Here is a 21,650-nt window from a genome sequence, read left to right on the forward strand (position 1 = left end):
AAACCGTGCAAAATAAGAATTGATATTATGAAAAGAGAAAAATAAAACTCATTTAAAAATTAATGAAGTAAGCTTTTTTTTATTTAATGAATAAGAATTCGTTTCGGTGATTAGATTCGATTTCACCTTTGATTTTGATTTGTATTTCCTGAAAAAAATTGGGATTTAAATGTAATTCGATTGCTTTTGAAGAGACACCTCATCATTTGAACTCATCAAAGCCAAATTATCCGTTAAACATTTGGGGCGTTACAGTCGCATTCTGATTTACTGCATTCCATTTAAAAATGGAACCTGTTAAACTCGATCTCAATATTGCAATGAATGATTTTATTCAATCCAATTTTTTTTTGCTTCCAAGAAATCTTAATTGAGATCAACAATTAACTCGCTTTTGTATTGTTAACCTTTTGAAAGAGAATCATCTTCAGATTCACAGCAAAACAAGTATTAATCTTCAGGCTTAGACATTTCATTTTATTTGCATTTATTCACTATACAATAAATTAAAAAACAAAACAGAAAAAATTGACAGCTCTAGATTCATCCAAGGATGCTTTTTTTCTCTACATCATTCTTAAAAACCAATTTTAAAAAAAAAAGTCGATAATTTTGTTCTACTAGAGAAAGTTTAAGTCGGTGTTTTCAAGATCAAAGTACATATGTTAAGTTAAGTATATGTGGTAAAATTGGTTAAAAGGAGTTACAATTTTGGTTAATCACATGACGACAAAAAAGGTGAGACTTTTCATTTGTATACATGTATACTAAAAAATATATGAAATACTAGTTTAAAAAGAGGATTTGGCATTGTCTAAGAATTACAGTGATGTGTGGATGTGGAGAGGTTTTTAAGATTGTGCTTTGCCATAACTTCCAGTTGGCGGCCGATACACTTGTGGCAGACTCAGCACTTGTGGCAAATTAAAAGCGTATTTACGGAGACCGATATTCTTCATCGTGTTTTCACTTCGTGTTCCCTCACTGAAAAAAATCAATTATCACATTTTAATAAAGTTATCGATTAATGTGATTATCACATTTAAGTAAAATTTGGACAAAAATGAAATGAATAAAATAATACAAACCTCCGCATTGTATCTAGTACGACTTGCACATTATTTGCCGGCAAATGGAATTCTTTTTGTAAGATACGGCACTGTTCCACGGTGATGGACATGGCTGTTCGATCTTTGGCACTTTTGCAAGAAGTCAAACGTAATCCGTGCAAACCACGACAAATATCTTCAGCCAAGTGTAGAATTTTCGTATTTTTCGAAGCATTTTTGCGCAGCGATTCTTCCATTGCATTCAGTAAATCGGTGACGTTATGCAATTGTTCGGTGAGTGTTTCACTTTTACTTGGCGTTCCTTTTGAATTCAACATGATTTTTTTGTAACGGATAAAATATTGTTTGAGACGATCATAATTATCGAAATTGGAACGATGCTGTTCGCGGGTGTAGCCAAGCGTTTCCGACAATGTTGCATACTCGTTTATACCGATATTGAAGAATACCGGCGTTATTTTAAACGACGAAGACTCTTTGTTCGGAAGCATCGAATAAATATTATCAGGAACTGGGAGCAATACAGTTATCGATTGACGTGACCCAGTCACGCGAGGTACTGGAAAATATTTTGTGTTTCTGAAAAAAAAAATTAAATCCAACTCATGATTGATCCTTTTTGAGTGAGCAAATATTTTACCTTTGAATGTTACTGCGTATTAGGGTGAATGTGATGGCGCTAAGATCTTCAATGGCCACACACATATCGCCCCACATATCGGTTTCACTTCCATACAATGACAATAAACCTTCAAAATATGCTAACGGTCCCAGTGTGCATAAGATTTGTATATAGTTTTCGGTAATGGCTGAACCCCAAAGTTTTGCCATTAATGCAGATACGATGGCAGTTAACTGGAAAAGACACAAAGGATCACCATGAAAAATCTACATGCAATTTGAAAAAATGCAATGACTTACCGATTGCGATAAACAAACATCTCTGCGATAGATAATATTTAGAATTGTTGATGTTTTCTTCATGTCTTGTTGTAACCTTTGAACCGAATGCATTAAGCGTGCTGTTTTCAAAAGTCCATCCATGGCCGTCCTCAGTTTTCTCATCGAAGGTCGAAGTTCCGATGCCCAATCAGTTGTCAATGACAAATCTAATCCGTCTGTGAATTTGTTGCCTTTGGCTTTCGATACTTTTCGTGTAACACCATCGACCACATGATTCAGTGCTAAGTTCAGCTCTTTATTCGTTTCTTTTGTGTTTGAGATTGCATTATTGTTAACATTCACATTTGTCGATAAATTCGTGTTTTCCGATTTCGTTTCATTGTCGTTCACATTTGGATTGGAAGCATATGGTTGATTATTAATTGTATTTTGTATATTGGTAAAACCACGTCGTGTATTTGGTTTTGGTTGTCGCAAACGCACTGCCGGACTACCACAACGTCCGCATAAAAATTTCACTTTGCTCACCAAACACATAACACTAGCTTCAATATTTAACTGCGTTAAATCAAGCGGTTCGGGCTCTTCGGTGGGTCGATAGTAATTGGCCGATGGTGATGAGCTCATTGCTTTTGTGTCCAAAAATGTACCATTTTGACCGACAGCAATCGAACAATTTCTCAACCGACCATTTTCATCGAATTCATTTGAATTTAGTAGAATTTCATTTTTACTTTCATTCAATTGATTTTCAGTCACCAACACACCACCCAAATCCATTGAATTACATCGATCGTCTGTGGCATTTGATCGGATTTCAGTGCGCACATCATTTTTGATATCACGTTTCGGACACGCTGCGGCGCTATGAATCGTTTGTGTGGGTAGTGATGACAGAACTTCACCGCTTACATCGAAATGTGTTTCGCTAAACATCAGTCCGTCGTCAATGTTTCCCGAATTCAATGGTGGCAATGAATATGATAAATTATCACATTCAGCAGATGGGACATTATCCAATTTGATGTCTTCGAATAAATCTTTTGCAGTTCGAATATTTGGCTGATCACCATTGTCTTGATAGATTTTAAAATTTTGAGTCTCTTTGACAATCCCATTGTTGTTCTCGTTTCGTGGTATTCTTGGAATATCGACGCATGGTGATGTATTTCGGCGAGTATGATGTGACCATAAATTTGGCATTGGACCGGTTGGAGATGCAAAATCTTCTAAATCAGGCGATTTCAGTTCTAATGCACCCAACTGCTGAGTGATATTTCGAAATGGCGATAATTTCATTGAATTTGTTTTGGAATCGGTCGAATCATCAATTATACGATGCTTTTCGATGAAGGCAAATGCCTCTTCCACCAGACTAGGCTCCCAAATATTTAAGAGTGAGCGAGTTTTTGTGATCATTTCATTGCACAAAGGTAGCATTCCTTTTGGATTTTTCAACTTTGCCAATGACAATAATTGCGACATGATCTCCACAATCTCTTTGCGTAATTGCTTTATTGACTGAACAGCATCGTTGGCTGTACGCACTTTTACACCAATTTGATCGACTTTTGATGGAGAATCCTTCATCAATTGTAGCAATCTGGAAAAGTAAAAATGTTATTATCACATCAATTCATTTTATTTATAGACAACACTTACTTAATTAAACCGCCCGTTTTCGTCTTGCCCGAATGTTTCGTGAATGCGCCGACCGTAATTACATCCAAGAAACCATCACGTTTCAATGTGTCATTATATGCCCACATTCGTTGTAAATGTAAATTAACCGGTGCAAACTCAAGTGATTCGTCATTTTTACACGAAGATTGCTTGAAGAATTTGTTCATTGCACATTGCTGTAGGTTCTGTTTGGCTTGCGAGTATTCCTTGAGTAATTTCAAATGTTTATCTAATAATTCCATTTGTACATTTCGCCATTCGCCGCCCAATTCGCCCATTCCAGATATTTCTTGTAACAGTTCTTTTTCGCGTAGTATCCAAATCGATCTGAAACATGAATTAATATGCAAATGAAGAAGGCGTGTGAAACATGTTAATCAAAATACTATTATTTACAGCAATTGTTGTGGTATGGTGAAACATAGACGACTCTCCATCATTACTTCAAAAACACTTATGTCACCTCCCAAGCCTGAGTGCAAGCGATATGTTCGAACCTACAGCGAGTTAGTAAAAAAAAGGCATAAAAAAGAATTTAAAAAGAACTCTTTGAAAAGTGTTTAAAAAAACAGTTCACTCACCGTTGGATTTACGAACACCGAACTAAGTTTATATGGCGGTGGAATATTAAGTTTAATGCCAAGTTTAGGTGGCAACGATTGACTACGTCGATGGCCGTACCGTTGTGGTGGTTCAATTTGTCGGGCCGGTGACCGTGGATACTTTCGCTCTTGTTCCGGTAAATACGTTGTCAATGTGATAAAGCCTGCATTTCCCGAATTCGATTGCAATGGTATCCGAAGCCGTGCTGTTTCTTGAATTGTTCCTAATGTTATTTCGGCCGAACCGAGTGGCACAGCCGTTTGTGACACCTTTTCACGAACATCATAAACCGTAAAGCGTACTAAAGAATTTTTATGTAGGCCATCACCTGAACGAAATACAGCTGTACACCTGTATTGTGGATTCGAGCATCTCTGTTGTGAATATTTTTAGAAAAAAACAAAACGATGAGTAAAATAATGTGACCCACAAATGTTTTTCAATGTCAAGTTCAACAGTAAACTTTTTTAAAAATAGAGCCACCAATTAAATTCGGAAGCGAAATCAATTTGCATCTAATTAATTCATTCAAAAACATTACCTCAATCACTTCAGTGCGACCGTATCGAATCCATGATAAGCGATTTTGTTCAGATATTTGTACTATAACCGTTGGATTCGGTGGCCGTCCATGGCCATCACACAGTAAATTATCGCATGAAATAACGGCTTCGCATATCGGAACTTCAGAAATATCTGTACAATTTGCATAATTGTAAAATACAGAGAAAATATCAATTAAATTCTCGCTCAATAAAAACAATCCAATCAGAAACACCACTAAAAAAACCAACAACAAACCACAATCAAATCCCATTTGGTTAAAACAAAAAAATAAATAAATTAAAACTCATGTCATTTTCGATATGAAAATTTCCATCCATAAAACATTGAGATTTAAATTTATTCGTACCATATATATATAAAAAGAAATTAAATGCTATAAAATCGGTTACAAAATGAAGCGTTTCTCGGCGTTAAACAAAATAAATCGAATAACAAAAGAATTTTAAATTTTTTGGGTTAGTACAATTCGTGTGTGTGTTCTTGAAGTAAATAAAATACCCGAATGTGTGCAATTTAAAATTGAATAAGATCATCACAATCACCTATCTCTTTGCCGATTTGCAAACGCATCATATCAACGTCGATATCTTGTTTTGTGTCACGTCGATTTTCAATTTGTTCACGAAGAGATTGCAATTTTTTGCGCATCTCTTCGTACGATGCTTGACGTATGGCTTGTATCCACTCTGCACGCTCCGATTCGGTGTTTGTCGAAAGTCGTTGCTTGAGATTGTCCTGAAATTCTGTACAATCAAACGCAATGAGATGCAAAAAAAGAGAAGAAACACAACGAAAAATAAATCAAATTAAAGCGAATCAATCAATCAATGGAAAAATTGAATTGCAAATACGCTGTGAATCGTTGCTTACCGATAAAAAACACAAATCCATCGTGCTCTCGTTTTTCATTACGTATAACTGGTTCGCATTTTTCCAAAACTATTACACCTTGCGGCTCGCTAAATTGATCGCTTGATTTAAAGTAAAATAATAAATTTCCACGAAGTCGACACCATCGCTCCAAACTCACTGCGAAAAATGAACAAAAATGGAAACAAGAAAGAAAAAAACATACACATAAACATCAAATTTAAATTCATATTATGCGAAAAAGATGTATCTCATATGGGTGTTTGGAATGAACTGATACAAATACATTTCAAACATGAATAAAAGCAAATTGTGCAAAAATGCGCGCGCTCAACGAGCCAAAAGCCATGGGTATTTTTTTTGTTGTAAGCATAAACAGACATGGAGCATGTAAACAAAGATAGCGCGCGCAAACACTGAACGAAAGAGATGTGCGTGATAACATTAGTTATGTGCATAAAAAGTGAATTTCTGAACAGTTAATAAATTACGGTTTCAAAGAAACCCGACCAAATTATACACTGTGTGCTTACTATTCTAGTTATTATTATGATGAGAAGAATGTGCGAAGAAAAAAAAGATTACATTTATTCCAAGTGAAAATTGAATTAAATGTTTATTTGTTAAAGTAAACAATTGTTGTTAGAGATGATTGAGAGAGACTTCGAAAGCCATCTATAACAGTAATACACTGTCCAATCCAATGTTGTTAGTATTTTACACAAAAAAAATATTAGCAAAACAAGTTATTTGTTATTTTCGCCTATTTTTAGAGTATTAATCGAACCCAACACTTGGACTTGTTATCAGTTCGACAGTTTGTTTGGTACATTTAATGGCATATACGTTGTTAATAATATCTAGTATAATAAAGCGGTTTTATTGAGTAGTAATTGAGTTAGTACGGGAAAAAGCAATAAATGCGTTTTAGGTGAGCGCTTCAATTACGACAAAACTATTTTCACAACTCGTGTATGTGTAGTGTGGTGTGTAAATGGTTTTATGTGTCTGTGAGTGTGTGTGTGTGTGTATGTGTGTTTGTGTGAAATAGAGTTTTGCAAATTGTTTTCTTTATTTTTTTAGTCCAAACCTTTGTTCGTTCCACCCATACAGCCAATGTTGCGTCTTGGTTTCATTTTGAAAAACGACGACGATGAACTTGAAGCACATCCCGTCTCCGCGAAATCAACTTCTACAAAATTTGCACAAACCATCATTATTCTGACGCGTCGACTTAAATTGTAACATAAACTTATCACAAATAACACATTTTATCGTTTCATTTTACACCGAAATTCCATTTGAAAACTTTTTCATTCATTTTTCTTTCATTTTCAATTTCGAATTCACCGAGCATTAGAACATCAAACAATGTTAATAATAGTCTTGTGTATTTTGTTACATAACGTGAATATAAAACAAAAGTAAATGTGAAATTAGTCTAATACACGAATGATAGTAGATTAGAAATTGCGTTGAATTGCAATGTTGTTCAATCGTAACGATTTTCGAATTCTTGTCATGATGTTCGCAGAAAATGTTAACCATGCAATCACTTTTTGTTTATGTAATACAGCAATCGCATGGGTTAATTAGAAAATCATGAATACACCCTCAATGAGAAGAAAACCGAAACCGAATTCATTGTGTTTCTCGTGATTCGAGGTATTTAATGATGTATGATGAAATTATTACTTGCTCAATGATACGAAATAAAGGGAATTAGAGACGAAAATAAAAAAAATTAAGGCGTATGCAAAAAGGCATGCAAATTCATAAAAATGGATAATAAAAAGACATAGCGAAAGAGCATAAAGACACCATTATGAGAGCTAATGCTGGCACCTGAGTTGAACAAAGCGTGATAAAAGACAAGAGAGAGGGTGGAAAAAGAATACATCAAAACATACAAAGGACATTTCATTTTGTTTGCTTTGGGTATATCGCGCAGTATCATTTCTTATGCGGGAGGAAATTGCAGTTGACCATCAACACGACAATTAGGTTAATTACACTTTTTTTTATATTTTCGCCATTCGTTTCGTTAATTATCAATTTTAATGTAAATATTACAGAGAAAATAGAATAAAATTTACCTTCAGAACGACGAAAGAATCCATCTTGACGTTCGGTTACGAATATAATTCCCTCTTTTTCAAACTTATTGCTTGGCTGAGTTGCTAATGTAGCTAATTCCTGTTTATTGAATCGCATTTCATTTGACTTGATTGCGTTTTTTTTTAAATTTGCGTTTTGAGTCACACCAGCCGCGGAAACAACAGAGAGGAAGAAACAATTGAAAAAAAAAGAAGATAAAAACAGAACCATCTATTATTCAACACGCACAATAAACTAATTGCTATTCAAGACAAAAGCAAGCAAGCGAATGAGATGGCTTAAAGCGTTAAATAAAAGAAAAAACTATTCTCTTCAATTTTTGTGTTCTTCTCGTGATTCAACCTTTCTCTGACACATTGATTTGCGTGGTTGATTTCAAAAACACTAATAGCACCGCTCCGAGAGTACATATGCATACATTTCAATTGTACCATAATTCTATTTATTCTTCATGAATTGAGCCACTTACAAAATAGGCACAAATAATCTATAATTTACCGTTAGTCAAACATACATTTTCAATGTACTCTCGGCGCATTTTCTTTTCCCATTTCAAAAAATATGTGCAAGAATGACAAATAATGCTTGAAAATCACTTGCTTCTTTTTTATCTATGAACTTTCGAATTTTTATTGCGTTCAATATATAAGGTGAAGAAGAAAAAAACACTTACGCGATGCTGCAATCACACACGCAGAATACAAAAATCAAAAGAAAACAAACGTAAATAGTAGAGACAGAGAAAAAAAAATAAAACTTAAAACACACACTGAATCGCTCTGTGTGTATTGTTGCAACAACTAAAACGAATTAGGCTAGTTGAAAATCAGCTCTTGCTTTTGCTTAATTTTTTGTCATTTGATGTGACTTATTGCTTTGGTTAGCATTTTTCCCATCGATAAATTTGTCTGCGTTTTTTTTCGGTTTTGTTTTCACTTAAGCGTACTAATCGATGGCCACGCGAATGATTTCAAAAGCCTTTTTCACTCTCTTTTTACCACTTGATTTCGTATTGGCTTGCATTCACTGCACAAGTAGAGTGTGTGGTTCTACCGTACTCATCAGCTAACCATTTTACACTGAAACTTCATCTTTTTCCCATTTTGACAGTTAGTTCAGCTGCTCTTTGCATCCACTACTATTTACACGCGTACACAAAAAAAACCTTTGGATTTTCTACTACACATGTTTCTTTACATACTGTGTACAACGGAATGTGAGTTTACGCGCAGATTCACTTGTAGTAGTGAATGTGGTGTTTGAAACGTCAACTCAATGGCTCGTTCACACTGCATATGTGTTTCAACGGATTTTGGGACAAAATGGTGTTAAGTATCAAGAAATACGTATTGATAGATTTTTAAAGAGTGTAAGAGTGACAATTTTTTTGAAAACATTAAATACATTGGATACTCAATAAATGGATTACATTTGAAATCGTTTGAATCGTTTGTGACAAAGTCAATGGGAGTTAAAAATATGATTTTTTTTCAATTAATTTTAAATTAAAAGACAACACGCATAGTTTTCTGATTTTTATTGATTTTTCAAGTGATTTATTACTAACTAATATACAAATTACATCATTTTTTTCGAATTTAACAAAATTATTGAGAAAATATTTGATTCGTTTATTGTTTTCGTGTAATTACCAAAGATTTATGATCGTCAGAGAACAAAAGTTTGAATTGTCCATGATTACCGTAAATATCCCAAAACTCAAACCATGTAAAATATGCATAGCCACCCAAACTCATCATTTCAGGCAATGTCCATGCAGCACTGGTCTCAAAAAATAAATGACTGAAACAAAGATGATTGTTCATTTCGTTGTAGATAACAGTTTGTGTCAGATTAAATGTCGCTGTATGTTTATCAATCGGATTCAATCCTTCATCCAGTCCCTCCCAACTTTTTGATTTAACAAAACCAAAGGTCTCGGTCCGTTTGGACGTATTGAATGGATGTACGACAACAATATGTTGATTATTATTCTCACTGGCATGACCAAAAAACCATCGATCATTTACTTCGTCGCTGTATTCATGGATTTTTGCATTTTTTATGCCATTTTCGACAGTCACGTAGATGTTATCATAATGACAATTGTAATTTTTACTGTAGTTTAATGTTTTACATCCTGTGATTGGATTCCAATCAACTGACACATAATTAACACTCTTTTCGGTTCGACCTTTTTTCATTGCATTTCGAAATATCAAATCGGTGTCCTTATATATGATTTTTTCCAACGACGTTATGGCCAGTGAATGTGTTGATTTAAATGTTGATCCATTTCCTTGTCCACCTTTGGTGTTGATTGTATCAGTTCCATTTCTTGATGTATCAAACTTTCCGGTACGAGGAATATCAATTCCAACAGCAATAATCTTGTTTCTACAAGCTTCCGCGCACCAAAGATACTTTGAAATATATACAGTATCACTTCTGTCTTCGTTGGCATTCTTTTCAGTATCGATAAATAATTCGGTTGATGTTCGTGGACGGTTGAATGCAGTCACCGGCCGTGTATAGTCATTAGCTTCATTTGTAATGTACCATGGGGAACTGAGAACGGCTCCAGTTTCATAGTCACAAAGGTAAACCAAATCTTTCAAATCAGCAACAGAAAGTGGCATGATTTTGTTGTCTTGGCCGAGGATTTTGACGGAAATTTCAATCTCGATTTGATTTCGTTGATTTCCATAAATTTGAGCCGATTCGTTTGGCAAATTTTTGTAACGAAGATTTAGCGACAATAATTCTTTGAAGCTATCCCATTTGCTCGACATTTTTAGAGATTGGTTTTCGATTCCAGAAATAGAATTATAGTTTAACAAAGCAATATTGAACTTTATATATGTCGACAAACTCTGTTTGAAAATCTCTCACTTTGTACCACAAAAAAAATATTTGTTAAATTTTAACGCCCAAATGATCAGTTGCGTCAAACTAACTTTTTTCAACTGTAAAATGTAGTGCAAAAGACTCTTTATATATAAACTGCTATTCTTACCATTTTCCTATCAATTTTTTTCTAGATACAGTGTGTACGTGACATGAGTTAAGATGAAAATATGTGTTGAACATTGAACTTTGAAATTTGGTAATTTGTTGTATGTTTAGACATATTGGAGTTGACAATACAACAGTTGTACTAGGAGATAGCAGAATTTTCTGCCTATCTTTTGGTCGATACTTTGGACGGATTTAATTTTATCTAAAGACTTGGATGTTGTACTCGACAAATATAGAATCCATTCGCGTCAATCATAAATTTTCGAACAACATTGAATAAAGTTGAAACGAAATGATACGTGAACAAAGTCATCAAACGAAAATGAAAAATAAAATTCAAGGTCCATATTGTTGCAAAAGATAACCGAAACATACCACCAAAAACAAAAATAAAACCAATTTGTGTACGATATTCTATAATTTTTATTTTAAATTTTAACATTTTGTGCTTATACTTAGAACCATTATTTACAATGTTTGTTCTTCTTTTTAAAAAATGGGAGATTTCTTATAATAAATCGATAGTAAAATTATTCATAAATCTAAGACACTTGTTCATAAAACATTTTTCAATACTATATGTTACAGTATATGCTTCGATCCGTCGATACAAAACATTTTTGTTCTAATAGAAGAAATAACCATTTTTTTAAAAAACTATAAAGTAACTCTATGTCATTCTTTAGAACCAGTTATAATGTTCTGTTTCATCCAAATAACTGCATTTTCAGCAATAGTAATTGGGATTCATCTTTCGTGCACCTGTGTGCTTCGATTTCGGGTGAAAGAAGTAAAACAACTTCATAAAAAAGAGAGAGTGTGTATGTGTGTGGTTTGTTGAAACAATGTCACTTATCTATCGCTTGGAATATCTAGATTGTTTGTCTGTCGTTTAAAATATAAGTTTGTTGTGGCCCAAATGGCACAAATTGCTTTAACTACGAAACTCTTTCTCTTTCCAAACAATTAATATTCAATGAAATGATGGATTTCTGTTGTGTGTTAAAACTTAGTGATTAGTTGATGATAATAAGTTAAAAACATTAAAATTGGTTATTAAAACATTCAACCGGTTTTTTGTTTATGTCTGGTTTCTTCGAATGCAAAATAAAATTGAATTGAAATGTGATTGTTTTGCTTCAGTCCTGTTAAGTCAATGTCACCTTTCAAATTCTATCAAACAAACGAGACAAAATCCGGTCGATTATTGTAAAATGTTAAAATTTGTGCATCGGCTTGTGCATGGCACGATGCTTCATTTAAAATACTGATACAATGCAATTGGAAACGGTACTTTTTCACTGAAAAAAAAAGTATTTTAAAATTGCCAAATGAAAAAACTGCCTGCATTGAAAATAAATTGCCATTTGTAAAATCAATATTTTTTGTTTGCTATTACAGTGTATTATTATCATATCATAATATTTGGTCTTCCTTATTTAAACGTAGTTGGATCGTCGCCAAAAGTTTAATCGAATAAAATATTATTGTCTCTTAATTTTTTTCTTAATGTTGAATAAATCATTTTGTCACTGTCATTTGCGCATCGAGTACGAATTGTTCTTGATTTGTATTGGATTTTTTTTTGTGTCAAAATTCATTCATCTAATTTGATTGTTAAAACCATGGTACGTGTTGGTCGACTTCGTCAATAGTGTCCATTTCGGTGATCGCGTCTAGCGTTCGATGCAACTAAATGTGAGTCACGAGCAGCGGCTGGCTTGTGATGGTGATGGTGGTGTCGTTTCTTTTCACCTAAAAAAAATTGCGACTTTAGAATATCTCCAATTTGTGATTCACCTCGTAAGGTAGATCATTGAATTTAAAATTAAGATGAAAAACATGAAGACTCTTCATTGAAGAGGCGAAATTCTTACCTTTAACGCAAACATCGGTGACAATCATTTCGGAGCCATCTCTTAATCCTAAATTATCTCTATTGTATTCACGAGCGCGACTGAAAATGAAAATGAATTCGTTTGAGTATTCAGATTTCCAATTGGATGTTCATCATTTGTCCCTTACCTATCTAAATTATCCCTAGAACGACTTAAATTATCACGTGATCGGCTTAGATTTGGTTGGTCAAGTGTCTCTTTTCTACGTAATGCGGCATGATTGTTTGAATTTTTCGATGCGGATTCATGTAAATTTTCCCAGGCTTGGCGATAATAACGATTTAGACCGTTTCTTGATTCGGAACTGGAGCTATCGAATGATGCAACCGTATTGCAATCAGGTGACGCTCGATGACGGTAGTGTTGTGTGGTACGGTTTCTATGGATGAAAAATTGTTCTAATAAATAATCGGATCGATTTAGTTTTGCGTCACACAGGCATACAATCAAAAAGCAAAGCATGTGCCAATATCAAACCAGAACCGCATGAATTTTGAAGACTCAAGTTTTCCATCAAATCTTATTATTTTTGTCTTCAAAATTTAAAGCAGTTCCTTAAGTGCGCTCAAATTATTAGCAATAAACGACTTAATTTGGAAAAAAGTATTTTTTTTTTTGTAATCAAATCAAGCAATCCTTCAAGTAACATTTTACTGTTGGTTTGTAAGAAATGTCAGTGCCGACAGTTCTATCATCTGGTTGCACCCCTAAGCCATAATTAGGGCATCAAACCAGATGATCGAAATGTCAGCACCGCAAGATTATTCCAACATATTCAATTCTAACTAGTACAAATATCCCTGAAATTAATGTGCAGTAAAATCAAAACAACAAAGTGCGAGTGATGGTTCAATGGAAACTTGGATTTAAAAAAAAAACGACTCATTGCTAATCTCACGCAAAATGTGATAGTGAACGGATGTGCGTTCCATTAAGAAGTTAAGGTGTTTCCGTGCGTTCTATTTCTGGTGTGTATTTATGTGTGTATGTGTGTCAATGTGCGTGCGAGAGTGTTTTTGGAATTGAACCGCTTACTGCGCTTACATTTGTGAATCATGACTAGTACGAGTAGTTGTGTTTAGTAACAAATGGCACGCGTTCGATTCATTGTTTAGCTCGAATCATAATGGATTACTAAAGAATCCGGCCCGCGACGAATAGGCTCCACGGCCAAATGTATTTATATCACGACGGCCCAGTTTTTGATCGGGAAACGGAAGGGCTAATACGGTGTACCAACGCGAGGGCATGTTTGGGTTAGTTTTATTACTGTTATTATTGGTTGTTGCATTTACTAAACGACGATCACCACTAAATTGTTTCGAATGATTGTTTGCTGATGTGGCACTTGATGTTTTTCGATGATGACAAGAACTAGTATTACAGTTATTGTGTTGGTGGTTCAATGGATTGGAGCTAATTTGATTTTAATTTTGGTTTCAAATTGTGTTATTTTTGTTTTTTTTGAGGGGACACGATTTCGGTTAGCACAGAAAATTGTAATATAAAAAAAGAAAACAAAAATTAATTGGCAAATAGAATAACAAGCGAAAAAATGGTATTATTTTTTTTTGAATGAGAGTTAATTAGAGAGGGGTGTCAGTGCGAATTGAGTGATTTTGTTTTCGTGATTTATAGAAGAGTCGATTTTTGGTGTGAGTGTTTATAGGATTGGCCAATCGATTGTTTTTTCTCTTTTGTTTCACATAAATAAAATAGAAAAAGTAGTAGTTTTCGTGCAAGGAATCAATTTTTTTTGGAACAACTAAAATTGGAAAGTGTGGTGTGTTATTGAAGTAACGACTAATCGTGGACGTGTTAAAAGATACCCCCGCTGCTGGTATACTTTTCAAGCTCATTTCTATTCATGTTTAATGAATTTTACGACGAACACAACTTATTAAGAAATGGTGATTATGATAATTATTAAAGTAAGAAATATAGTGTTTTTATTCCGGTGCGAAAATTGCATTGCTTTCGAGAAAACCAAGAGTTCAATGATGTTGCCGTTGATGTTGTCATGAGTAATATTATTAATTGTATCGTTAGGCCATCAATTACTTTATGGTTTATTTTTCCCCCGCTAGTTTCGTTGCATTTAACAAAAGTGGTTGGGAAAATTAAATCAAAATCCAGCCGATAGTCCAACGATACGATTAACAATATTAACGATTATTTGAATGAATTTGTAGTAAAATGAATTTCAACCCAAAGCCGATAAATGAATGAATCAGATTGAAAAAGTGATAGTTAAAGAAGAAAGTTGTTCCAATTCTGCCGTCTTATTGGCTTGCTTCCCTTTTTATTTTGAAAATAAATAGAAGTGATTCGTGAGACAAAATGTACTCTTACCTTCGGATCAAAATGACTATGGTGGTGATAATTGCAGCCAAAAATACGAAACCACCGAAAGCACCAAGCGCAATAATTGCCCCTAGATTCAATTTTGCACCATGCGTTTCTCGATGTTGATCATTCTCAACCAAATATGGAATATTCACATTCGGTGATTGATCCGATCTGAAAAATTACACAAAAAGTTAGTTTTACATCAAGTTTTTCGAAAAATGTTCAATTTAAATTACCTAATGTTAACGCTGCCAGCAATTTCATTGTCCTGTGGATGTGCTGCCTGAATGATATTGTGTGCATTATTTGTGGTTGTTGTTGTTCGACCGGTTGTTGTTGGAATTGGATTTGTATTAAGTGATGGCGGAGCTGTCTTGGGTCGATGTGTTGCCGCTGGAATTGCATGACCATTTTTGGTTGGTGTCAAAGCTGGAACGATCGGTTTGCGTGGTATGATATTATCATTCATTGTCGGCACAATTTCTTCTTCAGATACGTCTGTAAATGGTTGTGAAAAATCCGTTATTTATTTGTTCATAACTGAATCAATTTCTTTGTCTAATAACAAATGCCATTGCAAAATCGAAACTAACCTTCTTCATATTCAGTTGTTGTGATCGGTGTTGTTGTATAACGTGATGATGTGCGCGTTGGTTTTCGTGGAGTCGTGCCAATTGTAGTTTGTTGCGGCGGTACAGAGACTCTCGCATCTAAATCAATAGCACGAAAAACGATTAATCAAAGCATTGATTGAAATCAATCATCATGAGAAATGACAATTTGAAAATTGAATTTTATTTTTCGAAATCAAAATGTTTTGTAAGTTTAGCGCATGTAATCAACGCTCTTTGCCAATTTTGATGAATTAGCAATTAATTGAAAAAAAAATGTGCGTCTCAAATGAATTAACTTATTTATATTTACCTCGAATGCATGGCAAAAGCGGTGCACTCCATTGTCCGGTTGATAAACAAGCAATGAATCGTGGTCCGTCCGGTTTGAAGCCATTTGAACAAACAATCTCAGCTTTGGCACCATATTCAGTTGTTCCATTGATCGAAACAATTCGTGCATTTTCGTAGATTTCTGGTAGCTCTTCACATTCAATTGGTTCGCATCGTGGTGGTGGTCCGTTCCATCTTTCATCAATGTCACAAGTTAACATTGCTCTTCCATTCATTTCGTAACCTTCGTTACATCGGTAAATCACTGTGCTCAAATAGCCAACGGAACCATTGACCAAATCGTATGATCCATGCAAAATTGATGCTGGTAATCCACACTCAATATCTGAATATTGAAACATTGTTAGTGTCAAATCAATTGTGTGTCTTGATTTAATTGAATAAAAAACTTACATTTGCAAACTGGTGGGAATTCATTGTAAAAACCGGTATCCATGCAAGATCTTTTCGCTGGACCAACCAAAAGATGTTCATCATCGCAATTATATTCAATGGTAGCGCCAACATCAAAACCAGTTGTAGCGACCATTGTTGAATTTGGCGGTTGCTCTGGTCGACCGCATGCTTTCGGCTCTAAAAATCGACATTAATCCGATAAATAAAATAATTTCATGTTGAAAAATTGATGAATCCACAAAAAACACTTACGATGTTGACAAATGAAATTGAGTGGTGTGTTACAGTTGGTGTCACTCCAGAGCCATCCTTTCGAACCATCGAATCGTGCGCAATTCTCATCGCCACCAGGTAAATTCCAAAATGACACAGTAACTTCTTCGCCGCCAACCCATTTCCATGCGTTTCGATCTTTGTCGTCGCGCACAGCTCCCATCCAATATTGTGACGATACATCACTACGATGTCGGCGCCACAATTCCCAACTGATGAAACCTTGCAATGCTGGATTACTGTCATTGATCAAAGTACCACCGCGTGAACGACAGAATTGTAATGCTTCGCGGAAATTCAACGGTTGTCGATTATAGAATGTGTAACATTTTCCATTGTATGAAGCTACGGCACCTGGCGGGGCATCACGAAAAACGGGACATCTTTCGATCGGCAACGCTTGATCGGTGTAAACAAATGCTTCGCAAATGGACAACGGACTTGGTGTATTCACTTCCAAATGAACGGAAACAAAGGCGCCAGGCATTGGTGGGTTGCATGGCAAGAAAAGTGGTTGACCCTCTTCCAATACGCCATTGAAACGATTGCAAATCGGATTCGTACCTAAATCTGGTCGATTATTTCCCACACGTACGACTATAGTTGCTGATTTGTTGTCACCTATTGGAGAAAATGGCAAAAACAAAAAGAAAAATTACATTTCAGAAAAAAATGCCTATTTAAAAGTTGATTTTCGCACGCTAAACATCGTCCGAATGAAAGATGAAATGTGTTTAATTAACAGCTTTTAGGCGTGTTATAGTATGATTGAGAAATACTCAGTACGTGTAAATGAGTCGATTACATGATGACGATGATGATGAGTGCAAAATACTTTTGCAGAAAAAGAGAAGCGCGATTGAAGAAAAGCAGTGTTCGTTTGCCCATATTCGTTTCACTTAAGCGCACGAAGTTTGAAAGAAAAACCTGCAATTCATATGTTAATGTTTTGATGATTTAATCACTCGGCGGTTGTGTACTGTTGCAACAAGTGCTTCTTTCATTCGGTTCGCACCTCATATTTTAGTAGATGTGCAGAGAAAAAAAAGCAGACCATTCAAGCAACAGAGCAACCAACTTCCATTTTGTGTGTTTTCAAAAGAGAGAAAAAAATATTGTTTCTGTTGATTTTCAACAGTTTAGAGTTTTGTTTCCCCATTTACGTAAGCGAACAATTACAGACTGATCGCGGCATGGTTTTGCAGAAGACCATGCGCGCACGAGTAATTGAGAACAAAAGGAAAACTAATTGCAAGAGTGAATGAGTGAAAAAAAAGAAACACACAGAGAAATGATGGGCATTGAGTCTGTATCATATAGACACACGATAGATGTGCCATCGTCGCGATCTCCTTTGAACCGTTACCGATGTGAAATCGGCCGACGGAATCTCGCCGTATTACTTTTCGGTCATTTTACGACTGCAGATGTGTGTATGCCACTGTGTGAATGGGGCCCCGTCCATAAAATTGCTCTCATTTATTTACGATCTACTATTTTACGAATGATTAAATATTTTCATTACACCGGATCAACATCTCGCTGTTCAAATTCGGTCGGTTGCAAAATTGCACCAGTTTTCAGTTTTTTTTTTCTCTCGTCTCATTTCATTCACTCCGGCTAATTTATATTTGCTGCTTTTTTCTGCTCACAATTCGTTTCCATATTGCACTCGAAACGATGTTGATAAATAATGTGAGTTTTTCTCGCTCTATCTCTTTTGTTCACCAGCGCCAAATCGAAAAATGTGTCGAAATATAATTGGCTTTCAAGTTTACACATTATTTGCTTTATTAGAAACGAATGGTGTGTGAATTATTACGAATGGTATTTTTGGTCCAATGTATTCGAGTATACGGTGTAATGTGCACTCCAATCGTCAAAAAAATCGACGGAAAAAATCACAGCATGAGATAACATGTTCATTATGAACAGTATCAAATTGGAGCCAAACCTTTTTGTTTGTGGCACACTACTGGGTTCCGAATGCGCAAAGAAAAACCCGCTATGCCAAAAGATCAAGTGCTTTTAACAATGTTTGTATACAATCAATTCCGTGGGTATTGAACCAACGTCATGTGTTCGCGATAATAACAATTATAAAAAATACAACAACAAAATATCCGTTAACTCAATCGACCGGCGATTTTGTCTTCGTTAAGTATAAAAAAACATTTTTCATTTTCATATATAAATGAATTACTTTGCATACTCATTCAGGTTTAATAATGAATATTTACGCAATACACGCCAAATTGAACGTTACACGATGAATTTTTGGAATGTAAATATCGCCGATTTTCACACAAAACGCTTCTGTTGTTTCATACTTAGTTTAGATAAAATTAAATCTGATCTGATTACAAGTGCACAAAACTGCTTAAATTACTCACTTTTAATCGTAATCAATTTCTATAATCAACCGTTCATTTAAATCACACGGATTTTGGAGTTTATTTTGCGGTACATGCCATATTTGGATGGCAGGTTAATTTGAAAATTTGTAAACACAAAACGGAAAGTTGGTAAACAAATCGTTTTTGGAGTGTTTGAGCTCGTTCCCACCTAGTTTTCGCATTTGGTTTTTGAATAATTGCCGGTTTGTTTGTGCAAAGTTTTATTGATTCTCTTCTAACATTAAACAAGTTTGTTGATATTTATTTGTCAGTTCATTTTGTATATGAGTTTTTAATTTGACAAGAGAAATGAAGAATTATTTGCGAAAATGAGCTCTGCTGAGTATTTTGGTTTTATTAAGCATTAAGTTCGTCTCGGGTCGCGAGATGAATGAGCAAAAACATCTTTATTTTTTGATGGAATACCGGAACCTTTGACACGGAGTAATCTTTAAATTATGAGGACAGTGCTTTAAATTATGGGGATAATTTGCAACGTCAAAACAGTCCGTAAACAATTTTTTCCACGGCGGCCAGTGTTTGATCGATTGTTGTTGCAAAAAAACATTCACACAAATCGTACACGACCATTTTCATTGAAGTTTGTCCAAACAAAATGGGTACATTTCATCAAAAATAATTGATGATTACATTCAATGCAAAAGATTTCCTTGTTGTGAAATTTATTTCATTTAAAAAGAAATTTATAAAAGCAAAAAACCCGGTTAAACTTATGAGTAATTTGAAAATAATAGTCATGAAATTTGTTTCATTTGAATGGAAATATTGTTATTTCCCACAATTTAAATAGAAAAGATCACATTCCTCGTGTGTATTCCACATGTGAGTTATTTATCGTCTCCACATGTCAAAATTTTCCGACGGACGGCGGGTATGTGCTGTATCGGAACTGAGCACAAAATGTTCGAATGGAAATTTCTTTAGGGTAAAAAAAATGGTGAATTGAATAAATTCTTTCGTGTATTTTTAAAGATGACATGCAATTGGTATTGCATACGAATTGTATGTGTGGCATTGTCGGCTATATTTACTTTCACTTTTATTTCTTTTGCAAAGAAAATAAAATAAAAATAAAGAAGAAGAGGAGGCAAAAAAATAGTATAGTAAAAGTGCATGCCATCCGCCGTGTCGATTCGCATAATAAAACTCGGCTCACAATTTATGGCCGTTCAAAGCGCAATTTTCAGAGTAATGAGAAAAAACAAACGGAACAGCACGACGCGCAAATCGAGTAGCTTTTTTAAATGCCATCAATATTCTGGCATAATATTCGGCTGACATGCAATTTGAACACTCAAAGCCAAACTCGGGGGGGAAAAAACGGAACGATACACGAAAAAAACAATGAGAAAACGTGGCAAAAAAGGTAAACAAATGTTATCACATACATATTTTCCGTTTTGACACTTTAATTTATGTCATCGTTGTTTTGTTTGCCGATCGAACGGCATGATTTTCGTGCAATTCAATCATTCCGTCTAAGTGCTGCTACTCGTATTTTCTGGCAGGTTATAAGCGTGAATTTTTTTTAGCTTCCGCAAATTTGATTGTTTTGTAATCTTCGGGTCTGACAATCGTTTCATTTTTTTTTTCATTTAGTCGCAATTAGTTTAAATTGAGTTTTCATAAGGAAACGTCATAATATGAAATATTATCGACGATGAGGTCACTTGAAATTTGCAATTACAAATTCGATGAAAATAATGGCAATTAGCAAATTTACGAGTTAACATTTTTTTCGGCCGTTTTTCGTTGAAAGATGTAGCGCATTCACTTTGTTCAGACCAATGACCAACGCCAATGGGAAAAAAGTCATACTGTTCAAATGATGAAACGTTGTCGAAAATGGGAAAAAAAGGAGCAAACTGAACAAAGTATAACGAGACAATGAGAAACTGATATTCATTCGTGAGTTTTCATCGCTTTTTTATAATCAATTAGATAATTAATAGCTTCTGAAGTGTAAATTATGTAAGCAAGCATCCATTTAAAGTATTTTGTCATCATTGAGTGGATGTTGCGCTAATTGTTGACATGAATTTAAAGCATTCGGCATTTATGCTTTTTTTTCCTGTTCGTTCTCTGGTAAGTTTGAATTACGATTGGCGTAGATTTTTATGCAATGTTGTCTCCTATTTCGTTTTTTGTGCGATTGGTTTGGCGAAAAGTGTAACGAATCTCATTCCATTAAGATCTAAATAGAAAAAACTGCATTTAGCGCGTTTTTTTCTTTCTATTTTTCTCATTGACGATTTCGAAACTGTCACAAATCACACGATTTGCATGTTTTGACTAATCACTCAAATGACGGCGGTTCACTTCAATTTTGTTATAACATTCCATTCCTCGCCAATTACGATTGGGCTTTTTTCTGCTCTCATCGAAACACAGCAGCTACGGCTGGCAGCCGCAACTCAATTGGATCGGAGAAAATAGTACAAGAAAATTATGGACTACCGCATATATAAACCTTTTCTCCGACGATTTGCGGTGCGTCGTTATTCAATAATTGACTATAAT

The 21,650-nt window shown here is 34.7% G+C and overlaps 2 protein-coding genes across 5 annotated transcripts in view; both read right to left on the bottom strand.

The window, feature by feature from the left end:
- Positions 1 to 456: 456 nt before the first annotated feature.
- On the bottom strand, positions 457 to 8,926 carry LOC116343882 (inositol polyphosphate-4-phosphatase type I A). 3 transcript variants are annotated; one of them, XM_031772180.1, is made up of 14 exons: positions 8,583 to 8,926; positions 8,488 to 8,493; positions 7,793 to 7,919; positions 6,787 to 6,888; positions 5,697 to 5,855; positions 5,369 to 5,569; positions 4,801 to 4,955; positions 4,238 to 4,633; positions 4,053 to 4,153; positions 3,636 to 3,983; positions 1,992 to 3,576; positions 1,711 to 1,925; positions 1,089 to 1,649; positions 457 to 984 (listed from the first exon to the last, which is right to left on the bottom strand). In XM_031772180.1, the coding sequence occupies exons 3-14, from the start codon at positions 7,908 to 7,910 to the stop codon at positions 852 to 854; spliced, it is 4,074 nt and encodes a 1,357-aa protein (XP_031628040.1). In that variant the 5' UTR covers positions 7,911 to 7,919; positions 8,488 to 8,493; positions 8,583 to 8,926; the 3' UTR covers positions 457 to 851. The 3 variants fall into 3 exon arrangements, with proteins under 3 accessions (XP_031628040.1, XP_031628039.1, XP_031628041.1); XM_031772179.1 differs by having other exon boundaries at positions 8,488 to 8,926; XM_031772181.1 differs by lacking the exon at positions 6,787 to 6,888 and having other exon boundaries at positions 8,488 to 8,926.
- A 2,338-nt stretch (positions 8,927 to 11,264) lies between these two features.
- The window catches only part of LOC116343966, a 36,245-nt gene continuing 25,859 nt past the window's right edge, over positions 11,265 to 21,650 (bottom strand). Inside the window, exons 4-12 of one of the 2 annotated variants that reach the window (XM_031772303.1) lie at positions 16,693 to 17,334; positions 16,438 to 16,617; positions 16,004 to 16,369; positions 15,673 to 15,789; positions 15,316 to 15,577; positions 15,083 to 15,250; positions 12,858 to 13,109; positions 12,710 to 12,789; positions 11,265 to 12,587 (exon numbers count right to left, since the gene is read on the bottom strand). In XM_031772303.1, the coding sequence (XP_031628163.1) occupies positions 12,481 to 12,587; positions 12,710 to 12,789; positions 12,858 to 13,109; positions 15,083 to 15,250; positions 15,316 to 15,577; positions 15,673 to 15,789; positions 16,004 to 16,369; positions 16,438 to 16,617; positions 16,693 to 17,334 (2,174 nt within the window). In that variant the 3' untranslated portion in view covers positions 11,265 to 12,480. Of the gene's footprint in view, positions 12,588 to 12,709; positions 12,790 to 12,857; positions 13,110 to 13,774; positions 14,147 to 15,082; positions 15,251 to 15,315; positions 15,578 to 15,672; positions 15,790 to 16,003; positions 16,370 to 16,437; positions 16,618 to 16,692; positions 17,335 to 21,650 lie in introns of those variants that run through there. The other variant, XR_004201365.1, reaches the window with a different exon arrangement.

The sequence above is a fragment of the Contarinia nasturtii genome, unplaced genomic scaffold, assembly GCF_009176525.2.
Source record: "Contarinia nasturtii isolate CC-2019 unplaced genomic scaffold, AAFC_CNas_1.1 Cnas_scaffold_1037, whole genome shotgun sequence".
Lineage (NCBI taxonomy): Eukaryota > Metazoa > Arthropoda > Insecta > Diptera > Cecidomyiidae > Contarinia > Contarinia nasturtii.